This window comes from Panicum virgatum, chromosome 2K (assembly GCF_016808335.1).
Source record: "Panicum virgatum strain AP13 chromosome 2K, P.virgatum_v5, whole genome shotgun sequence".
NCBI lineage: Eukaryota > Viridiplantae > Streptophyta > Magnoliopsida > Poales > Poaceae > Panicum > Panicum virgatum.
This window is the reverse complement of record NC_053137.1, coordinates 12,407,968-12,435,596: the sequence shown is the minus strand read 5'-3', so window position 1 is coordinate 12,435,596 and position 27,629 is coordinate 12,407,968. Positions and strand designations below refer to the sequence as shown.

At 45.5% G+C, this 27,629-nt stretch overlaps 1 protein-coding gene across 1 annotated transcript; it reads left to right on the top strand.

Annotated features, from left to right (window-relative positions):
• The first annotated feature begins 5,167 nt into the window (after positions 1 to 5,167).
• Positions 5,168 to 27,346, top strand: LOC120695105. Its single transcript, XM_039978419.1, has 5 exons — positions 5,168 to 5,271; positions 6,585 to 6,858; positions 6,959 to 7,357; positions 25,653 to 26,486; positions 26,584 to 27,346. Exons 1-5 carry the CDS (start codon positions 5,168 to 5,170, stop codon positions 26,995 to 26,997), a joined length of 2,025 nt encoding a protein of 674 aa, XP_039834353.1. The 3' UTR covers positions 26,998 to 27,346.
• Positions 27,347 to 27,629: the final 283 nt, after the last annotated feature.

Genomic DNA, 27,629 nt, shown 5'->3' with positions numbered 1-27,629 from the left:
TTCAAGTTCATTACGGTGACTTCTATAGAATTACTCATGATTCCTATGGAGTAAATCTATCAGCATTGGAAAGAAGACAGTGCAGTCTAGATAAACCCCTAGAGACGAGTTTTGAGTCCATACGGAAATGTCTTCACAAGATGTTCAATGTGAATCCAAAGACTCATTTGCTTACGGTTCATACCTTGACTTCATGGGAAGCTAATGGGGATTTCTGAGAGTTGACGCATATAAGTAGTACGGAAGAATGGCAACATTACATGCACGCAGCTCTTGAAAGTGGATGGCCTCTCGCAATGGTAATTCAGATTCACCAGAAGACCGCTGATTTAGGTGAAGGGTCAACACACACAACATCTGACTGCAATGAAGAGATGGAAGAGGATAAAGAAGAAGAGAACATGCAAGCTCCAGAACCAAAACCAGAACCACAAGGTTTAGCAGATGAAGGTGAGCGGATACCTGGAATTGTGGAGGACATGGAGAAAGAAGACCAGGATGCACAAATAATAGAGCAATGTGGGGACTCATCGGACGATGAGGACGATGAGCGCTTCCCAGTGTTAGGTGAATGGCGTAAAGAGAGTTTTGGTAATCCAGTGGTACAAGATATTAGATGTCCGGAGTTTGAATACAGAGTGAATGAGGTCATACAAGGGGCAAAGTATCGTACCATTGAGGATGTGAAGGATGCTGTGAAGCTCTGTGCTGTATCTCTGAGGAAGGAATTCAGAGTACTGAAGTCTAGTAGCAAAGAATACGAGGTGAGGTGTGCAGATAGAGACTGTACATGGCGAGTGCATGCATACAAGGGAAAGTTCAAGACACACTGGGAATGTTCAATTGTTACACCACATACTTGTAGATTGACAGGTGTTGTGGGACATCATCGTAATATCACATCAACTTTCGTGGCTAAGAAAATGTATGGTGTGATTCTTGACAAAATGGATTATGAGCCTGCATTGATAATTAAGGACATGAAGTCATCCATGTCGTCATCCCAGCTAACACAAGTTGGTGCTCGAGGTGGTGCTGCCTGACTTGACGAACCTCCGGTCATCTGTTCTTGCGGAGGCCGAGAACTATCACTCGAAGATCTTTTACATCTCCTTCGTTTAGTTTGCGGCATAACTCCACCAAAAATACATACCAATTTACGGAAATTTGGTATCGATTTGTTAATCAACTCCGTGTCCTCGGGGTAATCCTAGCATATAATTACACAATAATTTTACTATTTCGTAAATATGGATTACAAATAACGGACGTGATTAGAACTAAATAAGAGTTACCTTAATGTGCATCTCATACACTTCTGGCCGCATCCATATCTTACAATTAGTTTGTAAGAATCCAATAACATAAGGATGATTCGCTAGTTCACATACCCTCATGTATATCTTCCGACGTTCTAGCAGGTGTTCCTTTAAATCTGGCATTGTAATACCTCGAAACAATGTCAAATCTTTAAACTCAACTAATTTGGACAACACCATCTCTATCGTACCATCCGCTAATGGATCCAACTTCTTACTGATTACAAGATGTGTCATGATGTCAAGAAATATACTAGATTTTTCTTCGGTCCATGAAAATCCAACAGAATTGGAGGCAGCCATTGCCTTATGCTGCAATAATAATAAGGTACTGTCATTCTAAGTTTACTATTCTATATTTCACTATCCAAAAACTAAATCTATTCTAATTCATAATTATTTTAGAAACAAGTCTATAATAGTTGAGAAATATTGGTTACCTGCGGTTCGGATCCAAAATCTTGCAGGGCTTCGCCGGTTTTTTTTACCTCCCTCACCCCTCCTCTCTCCCTCTCCCCTCTCTGGATCTCGTGGGCAGAAAATGAGGGCGCAGAGGGAAGGGGCAGAGCTTTTATATCCTTGGCGGGAGCCTGCCGCCCCCCTGCCGGGCGGCAGGCGGCAGGGGGCCTGCCGCCCGGCAGGGGGGCGGCAGGCTCCCTCCAAGAACCTCTGCGCAAAATAAATTCATTTTTATTTATATATATAGGTCCCTACCGCCTCCCTGCCGGGCGGTAGGGGTATAGAACTGTAAAACCAGAAACCAAAATTATATTTCTGTAATTTTTTTTGAAAAATACAAAAATAAAAAAACGCCCAAATCGCAAGATTGAAATCCAACCCACCAGCAGGCCGCGCACGGTGCCCGGGCCCAGGTAAACACGGATTTGCTCATGGTGCGTGGCTGCATTTAGTCCTATAGATAATTTTACTAGTAGTTGGGACAAAGACGAGTTGATTAAGCTTGCCAAATTTTATCCTAGTGATTTTACAAGCACAGAGATGAATGAAAACCATCTTCCAACTGCACTCAGACTCTTCCATACTGAAATGCGTAAAGATGGGAGATGAATGTTCTGTTTGTTTAGTTGGTGAAAAGTTGTTGATTTTGATACTGTACCACATTTCGTTGTTACTTGACAAATAATATCTAATTATGAACTAATTAGATTTAAAAAATTCATCTCGTGCTAATCAATTAAATTGTGTAATTAATTATATTGTAGAAATTTTTTTGGAAACTAAACATTAAACATGAGTCGTACCGTCAACAGAAATAAGTGCTGCCGACGACCTAGCCGAACTAGGAGTATCAAACATCACTGCAACCAGAAGCTGCTCGATCGAAAAGGTGAACGAAGGTGCGTGGCCGGGCAAGAGCTGTGCCATGTGTGGGCGGGCCGGGGTGAAAGAAAGAAGAAAAAAAAATATGCAGGCGCAGAGCATCGCGTGGCACTTCGCGGACTAACGGACTCCGGATCGAACTGCCACGCGCTCGTGAGGCTAGCCGGACCAGCCCAGCCAGCGGCACCTGGCGTGCGGCCGGCGCGCACGTGTTGGGTTCCGTGAGTGGGACGCAAGCTTACGGGCGAGCAGCACGTGCTCCGGCCGCGGCCGCTAGCTCTCTCGCTCGCCGGGAATTCGGAGGTGGTCCGCGGACGTGCCGAGCCGACCGGACTCCTTCTAGAAGACTAGTAGGTAGAACACGGGCGGGGCCCGCCTCGTCAACCCGCCCGCGCGCGGCACACCAGCGAGGCGGCCAGCAAGGAAACAGTAAAGAGCGCGTGCTCGCCAGGAGAAGAGCAAGCTGGCGGGCGTGACTGCTGCGTGCCAACCAAGCGTCCAAGCGCCTTGGCTCCTTGCGGACCGGTCTTGCCGACGCCATCGGGCAAACGCCCGGAAACATTCATTCAAAGAAAAAGAAAGAGAAAAAAAACGGCCGGGCAGCCTAGTGGGGGGATGCGCTGGCGCCGCCGCTGCCTGCGACCAGTGCGGTTGGCACGGGAGAGGGCGCGGATATGCCTCACAGGAGACGACAAAATATGCAACCATCACCTGAAGAATTTCTTTTCCGCGTACGGTTAAATGGGCCGTCAGTCCGACATGCTAGGATCATAGTATGTTTTATTAATTAATCGTCTCATGATGTGTAACTTTTGACTGTGAAAAGGAAAGAGGCAGAGTATGCATGCAGAAAAAACAAAATTAATAATGTCATCCCACATGCAACAAATTTAAAAATTAAAAAAATTATAGATCTTAAACAATTAATTCAAATTAAATTTAGATTACACCATTGAGTTTCTTACGTCAAGATCTTCAAATCAAGACCCCACTTGACTATATTTGCACGATATTTTTTAAAAAATATTTTTTTAATACTAAACAATTAATTCTGGATACTGGGAACAAATAATTATTCTTATGAATAAAATAATTAAACATAACAAACAAATAATAATGCACAACGAACAAAATATTAAACATCGCGAACATTTGATTGTATATGATAAGTAATGAAAAATGAATATCGCGAACAAATGAGTCAACATCACGAAACAATTTATTCTAAAGAAGTGAACAAATAATTTGACGTTGCGAACAAATTGGTTACATGCAGACAAATAATTTTATAGGAAGATAAATACATCTATATATAGGACAAGTTTTCCTATATAGGACAAGTTTTTTCTACACGCGCGTGTAACTACTCCCATCATCAGTATAGCACCATGCGTATGTTCTCATACTCATTTATCACTTCGAGTATGTTCACATACTAATTCTAAGATACATCAATTAACACGTAAAAAATATATTTATAAAGATATATACATGTGCTAAAATAAGTTAGTATATAAAGGAAATAAATTATTTTATACACCAATTTATGAATCTACAATACAAAGAAATTAATCTTCATGTGAAAAGAAATATACTAAGTAATAGCAAATTTTGAACGGATTGAGACGCTAAATATGCATGTGAAAAAAATATACTAACTACTAACAAATATTCTAAGTGTTGTAGTGCTAAAACATATAACATTCTATTAAAATTTTTAAAAAGAATAAAAATATAAATTTAAAAATAAATCATATGAACTCACACAGTAAATTAGCATATAAAGGCTCTGTTTGGCAGGGCTCCATCAGCAGCTCCACGAGTGGCTCCGGCCGGAGCCCTGCCAAACGGTGAAAACTGCAGCGGCTCCGGGTGTGGAGCTGCCGTTGGAGCCCCTTTCGGCTTCCAAAGGAGAGGAGGAGCCAGGAAAAGGAGGCTCCGAGCGGCTCCACGGTCCAATCGTCCACGTTTGCCCCTAAACTTCAAGGTAATTACAACGATTTTGCCACTCCCCATCCAGCCTCCCACCCATGAACCCCCTCTCCTTTCTGTCACTCTCCCTCCTCCCACGTGAAACCGAGAGGTGGCGCCATGAATCCTCTCTGGCGGCCGACGGCGGCAGCGCGCAGGGAGGGCACCCCGGGCATCGGAATCGACGGATCCACTCTTTCGGATGCCGATCCAGGCTTCGGCGGCAGCGGAGGGTCGCTGCACGGGGCGGATGGCACCCTAGGGGCAGGCAGAGTAGCTGCGGCGGCTTGCCAAGCCGTAGTGCACGCGCTGCAGGCACTTAGGGGGAGGGTCATGGACGCTGCGTGGCCCAGCTCTCCGGCGGCCGCCGTGACTGCCTCCCCAAGTGCAGGGGCCGGTGTGGTTGGTGGAGGGGGCGGCCATGGCGGGTGGCTTGCAAGACTGGTGGAACAACACAGCCGTGACACTCGGGCCAGAGTGGCTTGTTAGCGTACTGAATGCCACGACGGCGCCGGCTTCGACATCCATTGGGAACCATGCAACGGCCAGAGATGCAAGGATGGAAGAACCAGCATCAGAAGGAGCCCCTGCTCGCCGACGAGGGGGACGCGGTGGCCGCGCACCTAGGCCGCGGGCTCCGGTTCGTGCTGCCCCTGCAAGCGTCGATGTTGACCTGACCGATCCAATGTAAGAATACACTACTACAGAATTCTATTTTGCGAGGCACTTAAAATAGGCCTCTGAGGCGGGCACACTAAAACACCGCCTCGGTTAATGCTTTCGATTAACCGAGGCGATCATTTTTTATTAACCAAGGCGGTTAAAAAAACCGCCTCGTAAAATTGATTAACCAAAGCGGCCATAGTTAAAATAACCTCCTCGTTTAATAGTCCTATTTTTCGAGGCGGTCACCTTATAATGGTTCGCCTTGGTTAATAGACGAAGCCCACACGAAGCCCATGTGAGCCCAATTGCTGAGAAGGATTATATAATAAACCAAAACCCTAACTCCTCCTCACTTCCTCCCTCTCCCAGCTGCCACTCACCAAATCTCTCTCTCTCTCTCTCCCTCTCTCTCTCTCTCCGTCGCTCAAGAGGTGGCCACGCCCCGAGGCGGGATGGGCCGGCGGCGCTCGTCCCCGGCCAAGCAGGGGGCGCTCATCAATGGCCGAGCAGGGGGCGCGTGGAGGCCCAGCAGCCCTCCGGCGATGCCCTAGGACGGGGCGCGCGACGGCGCTCCTCACCGGCTTGGCGGCCCCCATCAGGGGGCGCGTGGAGGCGCGGCAGCCCCGAGCAGGAGGCGCAGCGGCCCTAGGACGGTGCTCGTCCCGGTGCCAGCGGCGGCCTGGGACAGGGAGAGCGGCAGCCCCGAGCAGGGGCGCGTGGAGGAGCGGCGACCCCGAGCCCATCCGGCGGCGGCCTCAGTTGGGGCGAGCAGCGGTGCTCTTCACCAGCCCCGGTGCCGAGCTCGTGGTGGGCGGCACCCAAGGACGGTGTGGGAGGCGCTCCGACCTCCCAATGGCGGACGTGGCGGCCGGCAGAGGTGCTGCGGCGGCTGGCGGCGCACAGAGCTCAGATGGGCTCGGCGGGCCCGTGATGGGCTCGGCGGGCTCATCTTTATTTTTTTGACTTTTTTATTCGATTAACCAAGGCAGGCAGCAAACCGCCTCGGTTAATGCTTCATTAACCGTGACGGAAGCTCCGAGGCGGTTGCGCTGCCCGCCTCGGAAAAGGCTTTTTGGCCGCCTCCGAAAATGTATTTTGTAGTAGTGATACGTCCCTTCCTACCAATTTTCTGTATATTATTAAGATGCCGTATGATGCATTAGAATGCGAATATGGAATCCATAGTATGCTTGGATTTAAAATTGAATGGAAAGTATACTTGAGTTCAAATGGATTGTGTAGCTGCTTGATGTTTTGAACTTATGGTATTGATGTTGTTGGCAACAGAGAAGCTGATTGGTGTGATGAGAACACTAGAATAGTGTGTGAGCTTTTTGCAGACGAAGTGCAAAAAGGAAATCGTGATACCACTCATTTGAATAAGACCGGGTACTTGAATATGATAACAAGGTTCAAGGATAGGACTGGGCTTCTATATACTAGAAAACAGTTGAAGAATAAATGGGATAAGATGAAAACTGATCATGGTATTTGGAAGCAACTCACTAAGCAGACAGGTTTAGGATGGAGTGCATCAGGGAAAGATATTGTCATGACAGAGGCTTGGTGGAAGGAAACAACTAAGATATGTGACTGAAAGTTAGTTGTTTGTCAATTTTCGTGCATTGTTATGGGACTGAAAATTATTTGTTGCATTACAGAAAATAAAGGGTTGTACCAGATTCAAGAACAGAGGCATCCAGAATGAGGAACAATTGGAAATTATGTTTGAAGACATTCGTAACACCGGTGATGACCATTGGTGTGCCTCTAGTGGTTTACCACCTTCCCAAGCAAGCCCGCCACAATCTCCCATTCCTGTTCATGATGAAGATGAAGCCTTTAATGAAGATAGTGAGCCGGAGGAGGTGACACCTACAAGTGGGAGAGGGAAGAGAGGCAAAGGGGCTGATAACGACAAAGGAAAGAAACCAAAGACAACTGTAGGTCATTGGTTTCATGAACAGATGGGCAAGATTGTGGAGATGAACGAGAGAACAACTGCTTCTTTTGAGTCAATTGCAAGGAGGGAGGACAAATCTAGTTGCTCCATAAAGGATGTAATGGCTTTGGTGAAGGAATGTGGTGTTGTTCCATCGACAAATGAGCATTTCATAGCATCTATTGTTTTTACCAAAAGATCCGAAAGAGAGATGTTTATGACTTTGGACACTCATGAGAAGAGATTTGATTGGTTGACAAGGAAACATGAGTGGATGACAAGAAATGATATCCCTAAGTAGACACCATCCCATTAGTGGTGGGATGCTTGTAGCATCACCAATGTATCCTTTCAAATAGTACTTTTTATCTATATGTTGTTTATCTATTGATTCATATGGTACTATTTTTAATGGGTTGTAATAATTTCACTCTGTGTGGTTTCATGAACATTTACTGTAAGCTTGTTGTAATGGTACCGTTTTAATGAGTGTTGTTTATCTCATGTACAGATCTGACTCTTCTTCTCAAAACACCGATAGTGGTTCTGATGATGATTGAACTATGAAAAGTATGGCATTGATGAGGGCTGCTTAGAATAATCTATTTGCTACTGCTCTTGTTGCTTCTAAATATTTCATGGCATATCATGACAAAAATGATGCTATAATTCCACAACAGAGTGGTTTAAGTTGGACTTTGGAAAGACTTAACAATGGGTGAAGGTATAAATTGTTCAGGATGGAAGCACAACTATTTTACCAACTGCATGATTTGCTTGTGAGTAACTATGGTCTACAGTCATCTTTGCATATCAATTCCATAGAATCACTTGCTATGTTTCTTATTTCATGTGGGCATGGTATGTCCTTTGGTGCAATACATGGTGTTTTCAGCCATTCTTCAGAAACCATTAGTAGAAAATTTGGGGAGGTCTTGTTTTGTGTGGTGGCTATGTGTGAGGACTATATAAGGCCAATTGATCCTAATTTTCATACTACACATCGAAGGATTACTAATGATCGTAGGATGATGCCACATTTAAAAGATTGCATTGGAGCACTTGATGGTAGTCACATTTTGGCAACACCGCCTCCACAAGATTTTGTTAGATACATTGGCCGAAGTGGCAAAGCGGCACAAAATGTTCTTGCTGTTGTTGATTTTGACTTGCGATTCACATATGCATCAATTGGGCAACCTGGATCTATGCATGACACTAATGTGTGGTTTCATGCACTAAGGCATGATCATGACACGTTCCCGCACCCCCCTGCAGGTACCTTTCTATATCCTTGGTTTGGCTCACAAGCATTTACATGAAATTATTTTGCATTTACCTCATATAGTTTTGCATGTGATTTTAGGAAAATATTATACTGTTGATGCTGGATATCCAAATAGACCTGGATACTTGGCACCATTCAAAGGTACAAGGTATCATATTCCAGATTGGAGGAGGGGTCCTGCTCCAAGTGGTGAGCATGAGCACTTTAACTATTTGCATTCAAGTATACGCAATGCGGTAGAGCGTGCTTTTGGTGTGTGGAAAATGAAGTGGAGAATACTTCTCAAGATGCCGAGTTTCCCATTGGATAAGCAAAAGATGATTATTGCTGCAACCATGTGCCTCCATAACTTCATTTGTGAGAATAGTACACAAGATATAGATTTTGCTAGATGTGATCGGGATCCTGATTATGTGCCCACTACACCAGCAAGATATAGAATATATATTCATGCAGGAGATACATCAACTTCAGAATCGAATGATCGGACCATGGATATATTTCGTGACAACCTAGCATGGGCAATCTTTCTTTCTAGATCATCTTGAGCATGTATCCATGGTTGTATGGTTTATGTGAGGATTGACTCCTTTAAAATTACTCTAGTAATATAAGAAGACAATGATTATTATCTAACCAATATTTCTATTTATTTTATTTTCACGTACTTCAATTAAACTCATGCACGTAGCATGAGTTCGCATTAGTTTCCTACGTATTGCAGCACATCTCATCAGTTTCAGCAACTCAAGTACTTAAGGGCATATTGGTCATTGACCATTTCAATCCATTCATGAAAATCAAGGTGGAGCTATTTTGCCAAATGGTTTTCAAAACGGCTCTAGCTCCACCAGAGAAGCCGCTCCACCAGAGGAGCCGGAGCCGGAGCCATTTTTGGAGGAGCCGGAGCCCTGCCAAACAGGCCCAAAATAATTGAAAAAAAAAGAAATAAAAAATGTAATCTAAAAAATCAATGGAAAATACAAGGAAAAAATTTGAGAATAAAAGGCAAAACAGAAAATAGAAGAAATAATATGTTCAAAGAGAGAAAACAAATAGTGGAAGAAAAAAATAAAAGATTTTCACTGGTCATACGAAAAGAAATAAGATATGGGAAATAGAGGAAGAGAGAAGGAAAAGAAAAAAGAAAATATTAAACGGTCAATGACCAGCTTTCATGCGTACTAAAAGAAGAAAGGAAGCATAAAGACTACAAGCAACAAAAATAGTAATAAGAAAGAAAAGCCAAGGAAAAAGAAAAATAAAAAATAAATACTACACAGCAAACTTGCATGCATGCATGCATGCGTTCGTGTATACTATAACACACATGCGCATATGTATGGACATGCATAGCAAATATGCTTACTGCATGCTATAACCAAAATGTTATTGGGTTGAAATCAATTCCGTCGGCCCACTAATTTCTTCAGGCGATGGTTCCGCCAATCATAGCCCGCTCAATATATAGCTATTCCACACGGGAGATCCCTCGTGCCACACTGACCCTGAGATCCCTCGATGTGGTGGTGGCTTGGGGTGGGATCACAATTCTAGACTCCTCACCATCTTCATATGTCCATCTTTCACCAATATAGAAACATTAATATATTTTTTCGCAAAAGTAATCCAATATCAGTTCGTTACCTCTCATTTTTTCCCTAATAATTATTAGTTTCTCCCAAAATTTCACACAACACCCCGATTAAAGAGAGAAAGAGAGAGGTGGTGCTCCTAATATATTAGTTCTATAATAACCCATGAGATCAGTGGTCTTGAAACATGCATCCAAATAAAATATTATTAGGAGATGTTTATTAGGAGACTGTTGAAGATGTACTATCAAAAAATCTTGAACTGCTTCACATGTAAAAATAGAAAAAAAAATAAAAAGAGATTTTCTCCATCCATTTTAGAATTTATTTAATTTCTTTTTCACAAGCCATAAATGAGTACGCCTGGTGTAAATATGTGATACCAAAGAAAAAGAGGCCATCTTCTATGCCCTAAAATACTTTCCCCACCCCTCGCGACGGAATTCTAGACCTTTGAATATAAGATCGACGGTTTACAATGAGCCTTTCTCCTTCTTATATTCTCCCCCACCTCTCCCTTGGTCTCCATCTCATTCGTTCTTTGCGCCACAATTCCCAGCCCTCCGCCTCGCCGATGATGTCCATGGTGCCTTTTTCTTCTCCTTTTCTTGCTCGGCGCATGTTGTCTATCGCCACAGCCGCCGCTACCTCACCAGGATCTGTTAGTGCCTTTGGCCGCTATCGCTATTATTGCCCCCGCACCCTCCACAATCCAAGCCCACTACACAGTGTGTTGGGATGCACCATTCTCTTATTTGAACATATGATGACTAGGACGATAGGCGCGCTTCGCCGCGCCTGCCCGTGCTGTACGCGTAGATGTGTGCCAATACTTTTGACGGGAGTGTTTACACTGTTGTTTCATTTGTTGTTTGCTTCACCTATTTGGTGTTTTACAGAGGATCATTTTATAATTCAATAAATTTTGATTGAACGGTCACTGTTTCAATCGGCGAGGGTTGTAGGGGCACGTGCGAGTAGCAGTGGGCCGGCGGCGGGACATGTGAGCGTCCCGAGCGAGACGGGAGACAGCCATGCATGGGAGGTAACAGCATCGGTGTTGGAGGCGATTTGTTTCACAGGCACTGACGACGCGCCGGCTTGTTGATGGGCCCATGTGTGGGACGCTGTTTTTGAATGAGCTGGAGCACACCACGCCACCACTCCATGCGCGTAAAGAAAACGCAAGCACTACTACATGGTGACAGTCAGGTGGCAATCTTCCATTCGTGAGTAGCAGTAAACAGGAGCAGAGGCTCCCGTAGACCTTGAAATCTTTCAGCGATATAGATTTACATATATATTTGGTCGAGGAGCGGAGATAGTGCCCCGCATGGAAGCAAGGCAGATGGCGGGGGGACGGCAAAGAGGTGGTGTTAGTGGTGCTAGTGTCATCATGGTCGTAGTTAGAGCTGGGACTTGAGCCGTGCCATTTTTGGGCAGGCCGCGGCACGATCATTTGGCACGACCCAAAGCACGACACGGCACGAAATATTTTGGGTCATGCCGGCATGACACGAACACGAGGGCCGTGTCGTGCCTAGAATTTCAGTGCGACGGGCTATATGGCACGACCCGTATTTTGGGCCGTGCTTGGGCCATCACGGTACGAAAACAGCCCATCAGCCATTACGAAGCCCCTTGTTCTATTATGACAGTTAATCTTCCTTTCTAATTAACAATAATCATGAAAGAAAATATTATTCATTCAAGAAAATCATGTAATTTTCATACCATGGATAGTTTATGTGCGTTTTAATTGCAATAATAATATTTCTATATTGATGCATATAAATCCAATTATCCGGAGGGCCGTGCTTGGGCCGGCACGGCACGAAGGCGTGCCGGCGTGCCATGGACCGTGCTTGGGCTTGATAATAGACTTATCGTGCCAGCACGGCACGGCACGATGTGCCGATCTTGCCTAAAACTCTAAACCCGACACGGCACGAAGCAAGAGAGAGTTGGGCCGGCACGGCACGGCCCAAGTCCCAGCTCTAGTCGTAGTGCTGCAGATGGTGGTTGGGGTGAGGAGAGTTCATAGAGCCGTGCGTCTCTATCCTTCTATGCATTGTCGCAAATAGTGCACCATAAACTGTGGGGATGGCACGAGAAAGAACGACAATGCTAGGGAGTGCCGAAGGAGCCATGTGTATCCAACCCACTTGACCTGCAGCAGTGGATCGGATCTGTTGCTTGGAATTATGCATTATTGCCGGCACTTGCTGGAACGGCGGTAGGGGAGCGTCAGCTCAAATGCCGCCACTCCTAGCTATCACTACTAGAAAACAGGCCTTCAGCACCGGCTGAGAAGGGCCAAAAGAACCGGTTTCCCAACCGGTGCCCCGCAACCGTGACCAATGGCCTCGTCTTAAGACACCGGGTTTTTCAACCGGTGCCTTAGGTTTCTATTGGTACCAGTTGGAAACACCAACCGGTACCAAAGAGGCTGCCACGCTGGTGGCAGCCCCTTTGGTACCGGTTGGTGTTTCCAACCGGTACCAATGACCTTTTCCCGTTTTTTGCCAAATCCAGTTTTGTTTGTTATATTTATTACTGTTTATTCTTTTATAATTGCTAAACGCACTCAAGCTCTACAGTACTATACGTTCATTGGTCGTTCGTGTTCGTTTTCAGAGAATATTTGAAACTAACTAAAAGTGAAATGCGAGCATATAATTAAGCTAATTAGATGAACTAATATATTTACAAATTTACAAACATCAAGGCATAACGTTTAAAAATATTTACAAATGTACAAGTCATGTTTGCAGTCCAACTACTAGTCCCCTCAGGAGGTCGATGGAAGTCCTCTATGGATGTGACCGTCGTGGTAGAACTCGCCTCTAGGATCCAAGATTTCGTTCAAAATGAATCCGGCGAGCTGCTCGCACACGGCGTTGATCCGATCAGTAGAGTAACATTCATCCCCCATTTGAGACATCTATCATTTAGGAAAAAAGAATTAACATCATGTGCGTTAGTACAATTATGAAAATATACTAGTGAACGGTTTGGACGTACTCTCGTGTCTTCATCAGTAGCCTTCCCGCATGGAGTCATGATGTGCAAGTAGTCGCATACGTAGTACCCGCACCAATCAGTTCCTTGTTGTTGTCTCGCACACTTAAGGAGAAACAAATAAATTACTCAATTTAGAACAATCTGGGATTATATACTTAACTAGACAAATCTTTATGAATCAACATACCGGATAATCCATGTTAACGTTCAGTTCGGGCCTCCATTGACCACGTCCTTTGTTATTTTTCACAATTTTTTTCCCAAACCCTGCGCTCAAAGTTAAGTTTGATATTCAGGAATTGTTATTAACAGAAAAAAGATTTGATTGTGTAAACTGAACTTACCTGTTCAAGGGGTCTAGGATATGTTGGATTGCGGACTTTGGATTTCTCATTGAGTCAAAGACTATAAGATTGCCGGTTTCTACGGAAAGTGTGAGTAAAATCCAATGATAACTGCAGATATAGATAGAATATATACATACATGCATTAGACGACTTAGTATTTATTTAATAATATAACAGAGGATTGAGTCGATCAAGACTTACCCAAAGTTGTATGGTATGAATATATAGGATTTGTTATTTTGTCTAGTCAGCGAATCGTACATGTTTTGGCACGTTTCCTTGTAATTTTCGTTGAGCACTTTCTGGTTGACTAGCAAAGGAGACATGAAGCCGATCTGATGGTGCCATCCATGTTTTTGGCTTCTTTGGGTCTCCTGTCTAAACGATACAATAGAAATTTTATAAAGCACACATATAATTATGTTCTTTTTAACAAAAAGTATTAATGTAGAGGTAAGTGATACTTACAAAACCCAAATGGTGATGATAGAGACGTCAAGGGTTTGTCGATGGTAAATGTGATATAAATTTTCGAAGTACACCCAGAAGTCGTCCTCCCCGCGGAAGAAATCATGGTCACGATACTTGACTCCAAACATTTTCCCTTCGTCATTCGACATTCGCAGGTACCATCTATGCAAATTGAACATCTGTGTGCCTAGACTTTCCTCCTCTTCCTCAGTGACAAAAGGTTTTCCGTGCTGGAATGGAGTAAGAACGGGAGCGACAGGGATTTCCGCCTCCACTTGCCCCGTTGCCTCCTCTAGCGTTAATCCAGTTTCAGAAAGAAATATCGCGGCCTGTAGGTCTGCCTGGAGTTGTACATCCATCGGGTGTAGGAGTGGCAACCCTGGCACCCGGAGGGGATCGAGTCCTTTTTGTTGTGTGCCAAGCTGAGGAATGGTCTTGCCACATTTTTTCAGATTTCTCACCTTGTGTGCTTTTGTCAGAGTACGATCATCGTCCGAGGATAAGCTTTTCGGTTTTGGTGTGTTGTCTAGGTTTGCGAGAAGCTTTTTCCCTAGTTCTAGAGGTACCTTTTCCCTCGGTGGGGGGACTTTAGGCTTCAATTGTTCTTTTATATATCGAGCAGTCTCTTCTTCCAACTCCTCAGCGGTTTTCTCGTAGATTAATATTCTTTCGACCGTTTTCTGCTTCTTCTTTTAGGGTCCAGCCGCTGGGAGGGATGCTGTCTTTTTCTTTTCTTTTTCTAGGTCAGGAGGAGTTGGAGTACTCGTGGCCCTTTGCGCCGGCGGAGACGGTGGTGAATGAGGTGGTTGTGGGGACGGCGGTGAGGGAGACCGCGGAGACGGGCGATCGGTCTGTACGGGAGCTGTTGTGTTTGCAGTAAGTTTGATGTCGGCCTTGCGCCATAGAACGACCCCGTGTATTGCGTCTCCCAATGTCTTCTCTCCATCCCCTCCAACGAAGTCGAGCTCAAGATCCTCATTGTTTCCAAGTATCTGCTCGACTGTGACGGAGGTGTAGCCAGGGGGTATCTGCCTTCCATGAATTGTAGTAGAAGGATTCAGGGGCAGGGCTGACCCGTATGCGACATGAATGGATATATTTCTTGCTCGCACATGAAGCTCGCACGGTGTCGGCATGGTGACATCGTCCACTGGATACCTCTGGTCATCTACCGCCGTTGGCTCAATCTGGGGTTACTGTTCCGCTTGTACGTCGGGCGCCGCTGTGGATGCACAGCTGCTGCGTCGCTGAGAGACCGGGCTTATCACAACATCCGGGTGCGATCTAGCAGTGTCTCTTTGGCTCAGAGCTAGCTGCACTGCCTTATTGACCCTGGCGTCCATCTGAGATTCCAAGGATGCAACCTTCCTGGTCATCTCTTGTTGCATGGCACGGAGTTTCTCTTCCTGTTCGGCTTTGCTCTTTCGGTGAGTCTTGTAAGAGGAATCTCCGGCCCAAGCAACTTTCCATGGGACCACGCCGATGCCGCGGGCTCGTCCAGGGTGTTCCAGATTCTTTAATGTCCTTGTCAGCTCATCATTCTCCCTTTGAGGCTGGAATGTTCCTTGTTGGGTCTCATCTATTGCAGCGACTAGATCGCGGGACACTTCTTGCATATGCTCGGGCACGACCAAACTTCCATCCAACTGGTTTAGTGTCACGCCATTAGCAAATAACCACCACTTGGATCTATCCGGCCAATCCCAAGTCGTCGGCCTGATGGCTCTATCCATAAGGTCCTGGTCCATCTTCTGCCATTTTCTTACTGACTTCTTGTACCCGGCAGCCCCAAGGTGGTGGATGTACTTCTTATTTGCTGCATTCACCTTGGCCTGTTCGGATTTTTCTTGGGCTTCCTCTGATAGTTTGTATTCTTTGAACTCCTCCCAGTATGGTTTAACCTGAGGAAGATCGTCCCAGTTCGGCTCCTTATCCTTCTTGATGTAATTGATGTACAACTTCTTCTTGAAAGTTGTAAAGGAAAGGGCCATCTTTTTCAAGGAACATTTCTTCACAAGTTCTTGGTCAACTCCTTCAGGAAGAGTGAACATATCCTTGAGTTCTGCTCATAGCATTTCCTTCTAATATGCAGGCACGGCGTGTTGCTGTTCTTCGGGTTTGCTCATTTTCCATAGTCCTGTGGTGATCGGAATTCTTGCTCGAACAATGACCCCACATTGGTTGACAAATTTTGTGCTAGCAGCCTCTGGAGCACTTGGACAGCCCTCTGCGTCCACTTCTGTGACGACCTGTCTTCCCTCCATTTTCTTGGTTGGCCGGCGTCTCCCTTTTGACTGGCTCAACGAAGTCGATGCGGAGGTCGACTAAATTACAGAAAAGATATGTTAATCACAAAACTAATCTACTGAAGTCACCATGCATATAGTTTTAAGATTCGTACTGGAACATGCTGCTGTTGATTGGGCGGCGGCGCAAAGTCATCATCATCTTCATCGGCATCTCCAGACATATTCAGGAACGAATCAGCTGTCCAAGCATCTTCTTCAGCGATTGGCTGGGTGGTGTTGGCCCTCGTATCTTCGTTTATTGCGTCCAACATGTATTGCTTGGCGACCTCGTCATCACCGAAGGGGTCCATCCTTAACTGAAACTGTAAAAATGTGTTAGAGTATGTGTCCATCCTTAAATGAAGCAGGAGAATTCAATTCTTTGAACGAATATGCGTGTTTGAAAGAGTGTGTGTGTATGTTAGAGGGACAGAGAAAGAGAGAGAGTTAGTGAGTGTGTGTGTGAGTCAGTGTGTGTGTGGGTGTGTGTGTCTGTGTGTCTGTGTGTTAGTGGGATAGAGAAAGAGAGTGAGAGAGTTAGTGTGTGTGTGTGTGTGTGAGTCAGTGTGTGAGTGAGTGTGTGTGTGTCTTTGAGAGAGCGAGAGGGGTGTGTGAGAGAGAGAGTGTGTGTGTGTGTGTGTGAGAGAGAGAGAGTGTGTGTGTGTGAGAGAGAGTGAGTGTGTGTGTGAGAGAGAGAGAGTGTGTGTGAGAGAGAGTTAGTGTGTGTGATGTGAGTGTGTGTGTCGTGGAACCGGGTCAAGGAACGGGGTCGAGGAACCGGGTCGAGTAACGGGTCGAGGGTCGAGGGTCGAGGTCTAGGGTTGAGGGTTGAGGTCGAGGGTTGAGGGACGGTATTGAGGGTCGGGGTCGAGGGACGGCGAATGCGTGTGTGAGTTAGAGAGCGAATACGAATGGGTTCGAACTCGAGAATTAATTTAAATCAATCTAAATTACAAATGCAATACATGAAATCAAGAATTACAAAATAAAATAATCAATACTTGGTAAATTGAATTCTTTGAATACAAGTACACACATGTCGTCATTACTCGTCGTCGTCGTCGTTACTCGTCGTTGTCATTACATTATACATAAAAGTAATAAAATTCTAAAAAGCATTATTATATCTAATACTAATAGTAATAGTTAAAAGCATTATTCTATCTAAATACTAATATACATAAATTATATACTATATACCTAAATTATATACTATATACATATATAATACAAACTAAATTATATCTAATTATATAATTATACAAACTAATTATACAAACTAATTTAAAACTAAATTCTATCTAATTATACAAACTAATATAATAAATTATATACTATATACCTAAATTGTATACTACATACATATATACATATATAACAAACTAATTATACAGAATATATAAATAAATAAAAGAATAAAGAAAAAAGGGCGGCGAGCGGCGGTGCCGCCATTCCTTACGACGTCGGCGCGCGCGGGGGCACTGCAAGGCGCGGTCGAGGGGGGCGAGTCGCCGGCGCGGTGGTGGGGGGCGAGTCGCCGGCGTGTTGGAGGGGGGCGGCATTGAGGTGCTCGCTGCCGCAGGGGAGAGGGCCGCGCGCGGCGTCGAGGCGGGCCGGGAGGGCGATCGAGGATGGCGCGAGCACCGGAGAGGTCGAGGACGGTGGCACGAGGGTGTTTCCCAGCTGGGCCGGGCGCGCGGAGTCACCCGGAGTCGACGTCGACGAAGACGTCGGCGCAGGCGAGGGAGGAGGAGGGGCGGGCCACCGGCGCGGGCGAGGGCGGAGGAGGAGCGAGCGTGGATAGGGCCACCGGAGACGGCGGCACGATGATGCGGCGGTGCGCGGTGAAGGACAGCGACGGCAGCACGAGGATTGGGGTCGACGTAGTGGCGGTGGTGGCAACGAACAAAATGGGGGAGGACTTAGCCGAGGAAGAAGAAGGGGATGGATTATATAGGCAGGGCCTTTGGTACCGGGTGAAAACATCACCCGGTGCCAATGGCTGCCTTAGGCACCGGTTTCTGTATCACCCGGTGCCTTTATGAAGCCTTAGGCACCGGTTTCTGTTTCACCCGGTGCCTTAGGACTCCAACGGGCGGGGAATGAAATACACTTTGGCACCGGGTGAGGAAAACAAACCGGTGCCTAAGGCCTCTTTTGCTTTATCTAGACTGGTGGCCCTGTAATGTTTGAAATCTCTAAATAGCGCAATGTAACTCAACTTGTTTTGAGCGCGGGAGCCTGGGTTCGACTCCCGCCCAGAGCACCTTTATTTTGACAAAAAAGCATTTGGTACCGGTTGAAACTACCAACCGGTACCAAAGGAGTTTTCTCTTAATTGCCACATAAATGATATATTTGTCTACTAATTGCCTAATAAATCATTTAAAGACATAATAAATCATTTTAATTGCATAATAAATCATAATAAATCAAATAATTGCATAATAAATCAATTAAATGCACAATAATTCTAATTACTACATGATAAATCATTTAGGAGCATATGTAATCATTTTGATTGCATAATAAATCAAAAAATTGCATAATAAATCATTTAAATGCACAATAATTCTAATTACTACATAATAAATTATTTAGGTGCATAACTAATCATTTTAATTGCATAATAAATCATAATAAATCAAATAATTGCATAATAAATCATTTAATTGCCCAATAAATCAATTCATTGCATAAGAAATCTGATAATGTTCACAGAAAATATTACAAGACATAACCATTCAACTAAGGGAATATTAACGATGGTTCGCTTTACAATCGTCCCTTCATTATGATCATGACGCGCGTACGGAGCCTCCTCTTCGGCTAAAAGAATACTTGTGTCAACCTTCACTGCGAACGGAGTCATATCTTCAACCTTATTGTATTCTTCTTCATCTGTGACATCGTCGACTCCCACAATTTTCCTTTTTCCTGCCAGAACAATATGGCGCTTTGGCTCATCTCTGGCACCTACAGAACTTGATTTATTTCTGGACTTGTCCTTTCTCGGTTTGCTAGACATGTCCTGTACATACAAAACTTGAGTGACATATTTAGCTAGGACGAATGGTTCGTCTCGATAGCCAAGCTCTTTGAGGTCTACCGTTGTCATTCCGTACTCATCGATATCGACACCTTTTCCTGTGAGTTTAACCCATTGACAATGAAATTGAGGTATCTTCAACGGCCCATAGTCGAGTTCCCAGATCTCTTCAATGTAACCAAAATATGAGTTTGTTTGACCACTAGAGTCGGTGGCATCTATACGGACACCACTATTTTTATTGGTGCTCTTGTTATCTTGGGCTCTTGTATAAAATATGTAACCATTAATTTCATATCCTTGGTACATCATGATTGAATTTGCCGGACCCCTGGCCAGCCAAACTAGTTGCTCATGAATTTGATCGTTGGCCATGACTTCATTCTGCAACCAGGTGGCGAATGTATCGTTATGATGTTTTGTAATCCATGTCTCGGACTTCAAAGGGTATATGCTTCGCACAATTTGCATGTGCTCCTCCATGTATGGAGCCACCAAGGCTGATTGTTGCAGAACTGTGAGATGTGCTTTGCTCAATGTGGCATGATATGTGGCATTTACTGATTTTCTTCCAAGTGTGCCCTTTCCAATCAGTCGCCCCTCATGACGTGATACTGGAATCCCAATTGGGCAGAGTTCTTCCACATAGTCAATACAAAACTCAATGACCTCCTCTGTGACGTAACCCTTCGCAATGCTTCCTTCTGGACGAGCCTGATTACGAACGTATTTCTTTAGGACTGTAAAGTATCGTTCAAAAGGGAACATATTATGAAGGAAAACAGGACCGAGAATACCAATCTCTTTGACCAGGTGAACTAGAAGATGCGTCATAATATTGAAGAATGATGGAGGAAATATCATTTCAAGACTGACTAAACTTTGGACAACATCCTCTTGTAGTCTGCTTAAACTCGATGGATCGATTGCCTTCTGAGAAATTGTGTTGAGAAAGGCGCATAGCTTTATAATTGTTGCTCGAACATTAGCTGGTAGAATACCTCTAAGTGCAACTGGAATCAATTGTGTCATCAACACGTGACAGTCATGGGACTTTACGTGTGCGAATTTCTTCTCTTTCAAGTTCAATAGCCTCTTTATATTCGAAGAGTAGCCTGATGGGACCTTGATACTGTTCAAACAATCGAACATAATTTGCTTCTCTTCCTTACTAAGAGTGTAGCACGCATGACCTAGATAATGACGTCCTTTATCCCTTTTTTCTGGATGTAGGGCGGCCCGTTGTTTCATACGTTGAAGATCTTGCCGTGCTTCCAATGTATCCTTTGGCTTACCGTAGACACCAAGGAAGCCTAGAAGGTTCACACAAAGATTTTTTGTTAGGTGCATCACATCAAATACGTCATGGACGTCTAAGACATCCCAATAAGGTAACTCCCAAAAAATACTCTTCTTCTTCCACATAGGTGCACGTCCGTCATCACTCTGCACTGATCTGCTGCCGGGTCCTTTTCCGAATACTACTTTTATATCTTTGACCATTTCAAACACTATTTTCCCACAACGGTGTCTAGGCTTGGTACGATGATCTGCCTTTCCATCGTAGTGAGCATGCCTCCTCCTTAATGGGTGCTTTATCGGAAGAAATCGACGATGACCCATATACACGATCTTCCTACAGTGCTTGAGGTACGTGATGTCGGTTTCTTCTAAACAATGGGTGCATGCCCTATAACCCTTATTGGATTGTCCGGAGAGGTTACTTAGTGCTGGCCAATCGTTGGTGGTTACGAAAAGTAATGCACGAAGGTTAAAATGATCCTCTGCGTGCGCATCCCACATACGAACACCCTCCTCTTTCCACAACAATAGAAGATCCTCAATCAATGGTTTCAGATACACATCTATATCGTTACCGGGTTGCTTCGGGCCGGGGATAAGCACCGGCATCATAATGAATTTCCGCTTCATACACAACCAGGGAGGAAGGTTGTATATACAGAGTGTCACAGGCTAGGTACTATGGCCACTGCTCTGCTCACCGAAAGGATTCATGCCATCCGTACTTAAGCCGAACCTTATATTCCTCGCATCATTTGCAAATGTTGGGAATGTTCTGTCCACTTTTCTCCACTGCGACCCATCAGCGGGGTGTCTCAACATATTGTCTTGCTTACGTTCTTCATTGTGCCATCGCATCAATTTAGTATTCATTTTGTTCATGAACAAACGTTTCAGATGTGGTATTAGAGGGAAATACCACATCACCTCGGCAGGCACCATCTTCTTGAAACGCATCCCCTCAACGTCGCCTGGATCATCTCGAGGGATCTTATGCCGGCATGCGTTTCATATAGGGCATGAATCCAAATTTTCATACTCACCTTGATATAGGATGCAGTCATTATGACAAGCATGTATCTTCTGTGCCTCTAATCCTAAAGGACAAACAACTTTTTTTGCCTCGTATGTTATCGCCGGCAAGGTGTTACCCTCAGGGAGTAAGTTTTTTATAAGTTTCAGCAACTCCTCGAATCCCTTGTCAGACAAACCATTTGATGCCTTCCATTGCAACAATTCCAATGTCGTACCCAACTTCTTTTGGTCTTGTTTGCAATCAGGGTACAACAATGTTCTGTAGTCCTCCAACATACGCTTCAGATCTCTCGATTCCTTTTCTATTTCGCAACCTTCCTCAGCTTCGCGCACCATCTGACCAAGATCATCTTCTACAATGTATCCTTTAGTATCTTCTTCAGGCTCACCCATTGCAGTGTCATTGAAAAAGGAATTATAATTGGCTGCAAAGTCAGGAATCTTGTCCTCTTCTTCTACATTATTATCCAGCACAATTCCTCTTTCGCCATGCTTGGTCCAAACATAGTAGTTCGGCATAAAACCACTATTGAACAAGTGACTATGGATGGTTCTTGATGATGAGTAATCCTTCTCATTCTTACATAATTTGCATGGACAACGAACGAAACCGCCATACTTGTGTTTCTCGGCCGCTTCTATGAATTCATGAACGCCATCTATGAACTCCTTTGAACGCCGGTAGGCCATGTACATCCATTGCCGACTCATCCGGGTCCACAATATATTTATATACATCATTGTACTGTACAAATAGTTCATTCATACTACCAATTTATAACAATATATTTATATAATTGATAATGCATATACTATAATAAATAGATACTATTCACTTATCAAATAAATTGATAAAACATATAAATACAATAATTTGATAGTATTCAAATATCAAATAAATTGATAACGCATATAACTACAATAAGATGCTATAAATAAAAATAATTATCACATGTATAAACTAAATCAAGTAATAACTATTTCTAAAAAATTGCTAAGTTATAAAGAAAAATAACTAACCTTTTTTTTTCAAAAAAAAGCAAAAATTCGCCTCCCCTCACCTCACTCAGCTGCCATGAACAGTGAGTTCACGGCAGCTTGAGGGGGGGAGGGGCTGGGGTATTTATAGGTTCGGACCAAAGGCACCGGTTGGTTTCAATGACCCAGTGCTAAATTTTGTTCAATAGCACCGGGTCAAGGCACCAACAGGTGCCTTAGGCCCAAGCTCCTGGCAGCTGCCACGTTTCATCACCATAAAAACCGGTTATTACCATCAACCGGTGCCTATAGCGCCGCCTTCGTTTGGTACCGAGTGGTGGTTCAAACAGGTTCCTATGCTGACGCATTGGAACCAGTTGGAACCACCACCCGGTGCCAATTGTCCTCCACTAGGTCGGTCGAATGCCAAAGGTACCAGCTGCTGTTGCAGCCGGTACCAATGGGGTACCATCGGTACCGGCTGCAACAGCAGCTGGTACCTTTGGCCTGGACCGATGGCCCGTTTTCTAGTAGTGTATGCAGCTGTCCCGGTCGGAGCTCCTTTTGGATCCGTTGGACACAGGTACCCTCTTGTTCCCCAAAACCTACCCTTTAAAGCTTATCGGATCTATTGAGAGGTAGGGAATTAGGGTAATATATGGGAAGAAAAAAATTCATGTGCAAAGGAGAGGTAAAATACTGGATGTGATGTAGCATTCCTCATAAAGAAGAAAACCAAATAATACCAAATCAACCTAGTTGTGCCTACGCAAATACATGGAAGATAGTTGCCTATAAATCCAACTTTGGTTTGTTTTTTTCACTCAGTGTTAGAATAGAGTACAGAGAGTGTTATCATCCTATTCACCATTAAAACAAAATCGCATGCTCACACACCTCAATTAACTGATGAAAACTATAGTTAGCACTATTGCAAGGAGTTTGATTGGATCATGTCCAATGATTATCTCCTAACATATTTTTCTACTTAGGCCTTCTATAGTGTGAATGAAGCTTAAAACTATAGATGACTAACACCTCACTGTGATGTTTGATTCCTTTTTTACCCACAAAGTGTTTGTTTCGTTCCTTGCCATCTCCGTGCCACCACAACCAATAAAAAATGACATAATTACTCACTTTGCCCTCTAATTCCTCGTTTGACCACTCATGCGGGTGTACCCTTCGCTTTGTCTAATCTTTAAGCATTGGTGCACATGAACTTTCATTGCTCCTGAAAATTCTAAGCCCTGGCAACTGGCATCGGTCGTTGCAATGTGACAAGTGATGCCCGAATGCTCTCTCCCCTCTTTGGGCTTCACTCTAGTCATACATTCTGGAGATCCTTAGATGTGGCAAAAAATATACTCCCTCCTTCCCAGTTTATAAGGCATACACGTATATCAAGATTCAAACCTTCTTATCTTTGACCAATAATTTAACTATTAAATTTTTGTTTTTATAATGCAAATTTCATATGATTGGATTCATAATCAAATATAGTTTACAATGATTATAAGCTTATAATCAAAAGTGATATAATATATGATAAATAAATGGTCAAAGTGTTGTTTAGAAGACCGTGTCATGTTCCACCATGCCTTATAAACGGGGAAGGAGGGAGTAGGAGTGTAGTTTTGCACCTTCCCTTTTTTTTAGCATAATATTGCTCGGTGTCGTATTACTATAAATCCGTAGCCAATCTCACCTTTATTATTCTCAAACCAGTAACATACATGTCCATAGGAAAGATACATGCTGGGTTTTCCTTTTCTTTTCCGAGCAATGATATGAATGTTCAAATTATTCCACCCCTTTGCTCCAATGGAAATCCATACACATTCAATTCCCTTGACATTTCTCTATCTAAGGCCCCCTCAAGATTTTTTTTAGATGGATCGGGCCCCTAGATTCTTGGCATGGTCCATGGATAAAGTCCATCCAGGACACTGACACCAACACCCTACTAGCAGGCTAGCACCCCCCCCTAAACACCCTACTCTCCCTACCGTCACAAACAGCCACCACATCCACATGCCAGTGCGCCGCACGGGATCCACATCCGCATGCCGCATCCCGGGCCACACGTTCCCGCGGCTGCAGAGGAACCACCTCGCGCTGCCGTACCCGCTGATGCGGACACCCCCGTCGGCGAGCGGCGAGATGACGTCGTCGCTGACGCCACCGCGGCAAAAAAGCAGAGCTCCGAGCTCGGCGCCTTCCGATCCCGTCTGACGGCGACGCGATCCCGTCAGGTTCAGAGAACCGAAGCAGAGCAGGCCGGCGACCTGTTGGCATGGCGTCCTGTCGACCGAGACCGCCGCAGGTCGCAGGATAGTACCCAGCGGGGGCTCTGCACTGCCGGCTCGCCGCACGTGCCGGCAAGGACATTAAAATACAAGCTTGACCTCACCCAAAGGCGTGCTCACCGCTCACGTGCGGACTTTGTTTTTTTTTTTTGACATTGTCCTCGTGGTGCCGTGGTGGTCTGGTGGAGAATGATGCAGATTGCAGGTGCACCTAGTTTTTTTTTTTGAATAATAGGTGCACCTTGGTTTCTATGCAGGAGGGTTTACCCTCTCAGGCCTCCTCGTCAATGCCTTGTCTGTTCTTTAATTTATCCTAGTAGTAGTAATTTTTTTAGTGACGAGATAGTGGTTGCGTACCTGTGACTTTGTGAGGTAAAATAAAGCTAAGAGGTCGGTTTTGGATAGAAAATGGTTGTCACGGTGGAGGGTTAGTATCTACTTGTACAAGTAGCAACGCTAGATAATGTATGGGTGTCGGATAGCAAGCAAGTTTGTAGTGAATCATTTAGGGTTTTCCAAGAGGTGATTTGCACTGGGTGGTCGTGTGTAGTTTTGAAGAGGAAACCGTAAAAATCCGATCGGAAATAGCTACCATCGGAGTAGCTACCATCGGAGTAGCTGTTATAAATTGTCGGAAATAACGGATCTACGTAACTACTGTGTCTGAAGATTTGCACAACCGTCTGTTCTCGTATGTTTCTCTTAAATCTTGACAAATCGGTACAAGATTTGCTCCAGTTCGAGGAAGCTTGAATTGTACTGTAATCACTGTTTCCCTTTTTTTTCTCTGAGAAAAAAAAATGAAGACAGCGGCCGCCGCTCCCTGTATCCAACGGTGCCCCATGGGTGGTCGCCGGTCAAATGGACGTCACCCGCCGCCGCCGCCGGCCCCAATCCCACCTCGCCCCCTCGCTTTGACCCCACGGCGCCCGCGAACCTTCCTGCCCTTGACCCCTCCTCCCCTCTCCTCTCTCTATTTATCCCCCCTCCCCCTCCGCTCCCCGGCCTCCCCAAGAACCCCCCACTCCACTCCACCCCACCCCGCACCCACCGCAAGCGAGAGGCGAGAGCCAGCAGCCAAGAAGCAGCAGCAGCAGCAGCTATGGTGGCGCAGCGCCGGGACGCCGAGGCGGAGCTGAACCTGCCCCCGGGGTTCCGCTTCCACCCCACCGACGAGGAGCTGGTGGCGCACTACCTCTGCGCGCGCGCCGCCGGGCGCGGCCCGCCGGTGCCCATCATCGCCGAGGTCGACCTCTACCGCTTCGACCCCTGGGACCTCCCCGAGCGCGCCCTCTTCGGCCGCCGCGAGTGGTACTTCTTCACGCCCAGGGACCGCAAGTACCCCAACGGCTCCCGCCCCAACCGCGCCGCCGGGACGGGCTACTGGAAGGCCACCGGCGCCGACAAGCCCGTCCACCACGCCGGCCGCACCCTCGGGATCAAGAAGGCGCTCGTCTTCTACCACGGCAAGCCGCCGCGCGGGGTCAAGACCGAGTGGATCATGCACGAGTACCGCCTCGCCGACGCCGGCGCCAAGAAGCCCGGCAACGGCTCGCTCAGGGTAAGAAATTTCCACCATTTCTTGATGCGCCAAGGATTATTGAACTCTTCTTGATCGACTGGAATGCTGATGTTGGATTGGCTCGATCATCGTGCAGCTGGACGACTGGGTGCTGTGCCGCCTGTACAACAAGAAGAACGAGTGGGAGAAGATGCAGCAGCAGAAGGGGAAGGCGATGGAGTCGGAGGCGTCGCTCTCCCACTCCCACTCCCACTCCGACACGCGCACGCCGGAGTCGGAGATCGACGACGACACGTTCCCGGTGCTGGGCTTGCTGCCGGAGTTCGACGACATGGGCCCCGCTCCCGCTCTCGCCCCCGCCCCCGCCGGCGCCGTCCTGCCCAAGGAGGAGGTGCAGGACTTCGTCAACCTCGGCGGCGACGACTGGCTCGCGGGGATCAACCTCGACTACCTGCAGATGCCCGGGGACGCCGACTTCTTCAACAACATGCTCGGGTCGCCGATGGGTCCTCCCAAGCCGGAGCAGGACGGCGGCTTCCTGCTATTCTGAACCTGATGGGCTCTGCTCCGATTAGCTCTGCTCTGCTCTGCTCCGACCCCGAAGAGGGATGCAGCTGCAACTGTGAATAGTTCAGATTTGCTTTCCATTTAGAGAAACAAAAAATTCCTGCTAATGCCTGGTTGGTTGTAGTGCCGTAGACCGTAGTGGTGTAGTGCAGAAGTAGTGGTGGTATGCAGGTCAGCCAAGGATTGGAGTCCAGTGTAGGACTGAAGCTCATCATTGGAGCTTGTGATCAGTGACAAAATTCTTTCGTTTCTGGTTCAGTAATTTATCATCATTTAGATTTGTTTCTTCAGAATTCAGATGGGCAAATGACATTCAGCCGTTTTGTGTTCCTTGTCTCTGAATATTGGATGGTCATCCCATTTCTGTTTGGCCTTTTCGTTTGTGATGATGATTTTTCAGTGTGCTACTCTTTGCATTCAGGAATTGTTCTTACTCGATGAGCACCGCGTTCCTTTGCTTCCGTACAGGCCATGTGTTCTGTTTGTTCAAATGTAGCAGTGGATGTTTGGTTTCTGTTCAGCGGGTAGCACAGAGAAGAGGCGATGGGCAGTACAGTACTTGTTTATTGCATTGATCTGACCACATTGTCTCCTAAAAATAAGCAGAGACTCGTA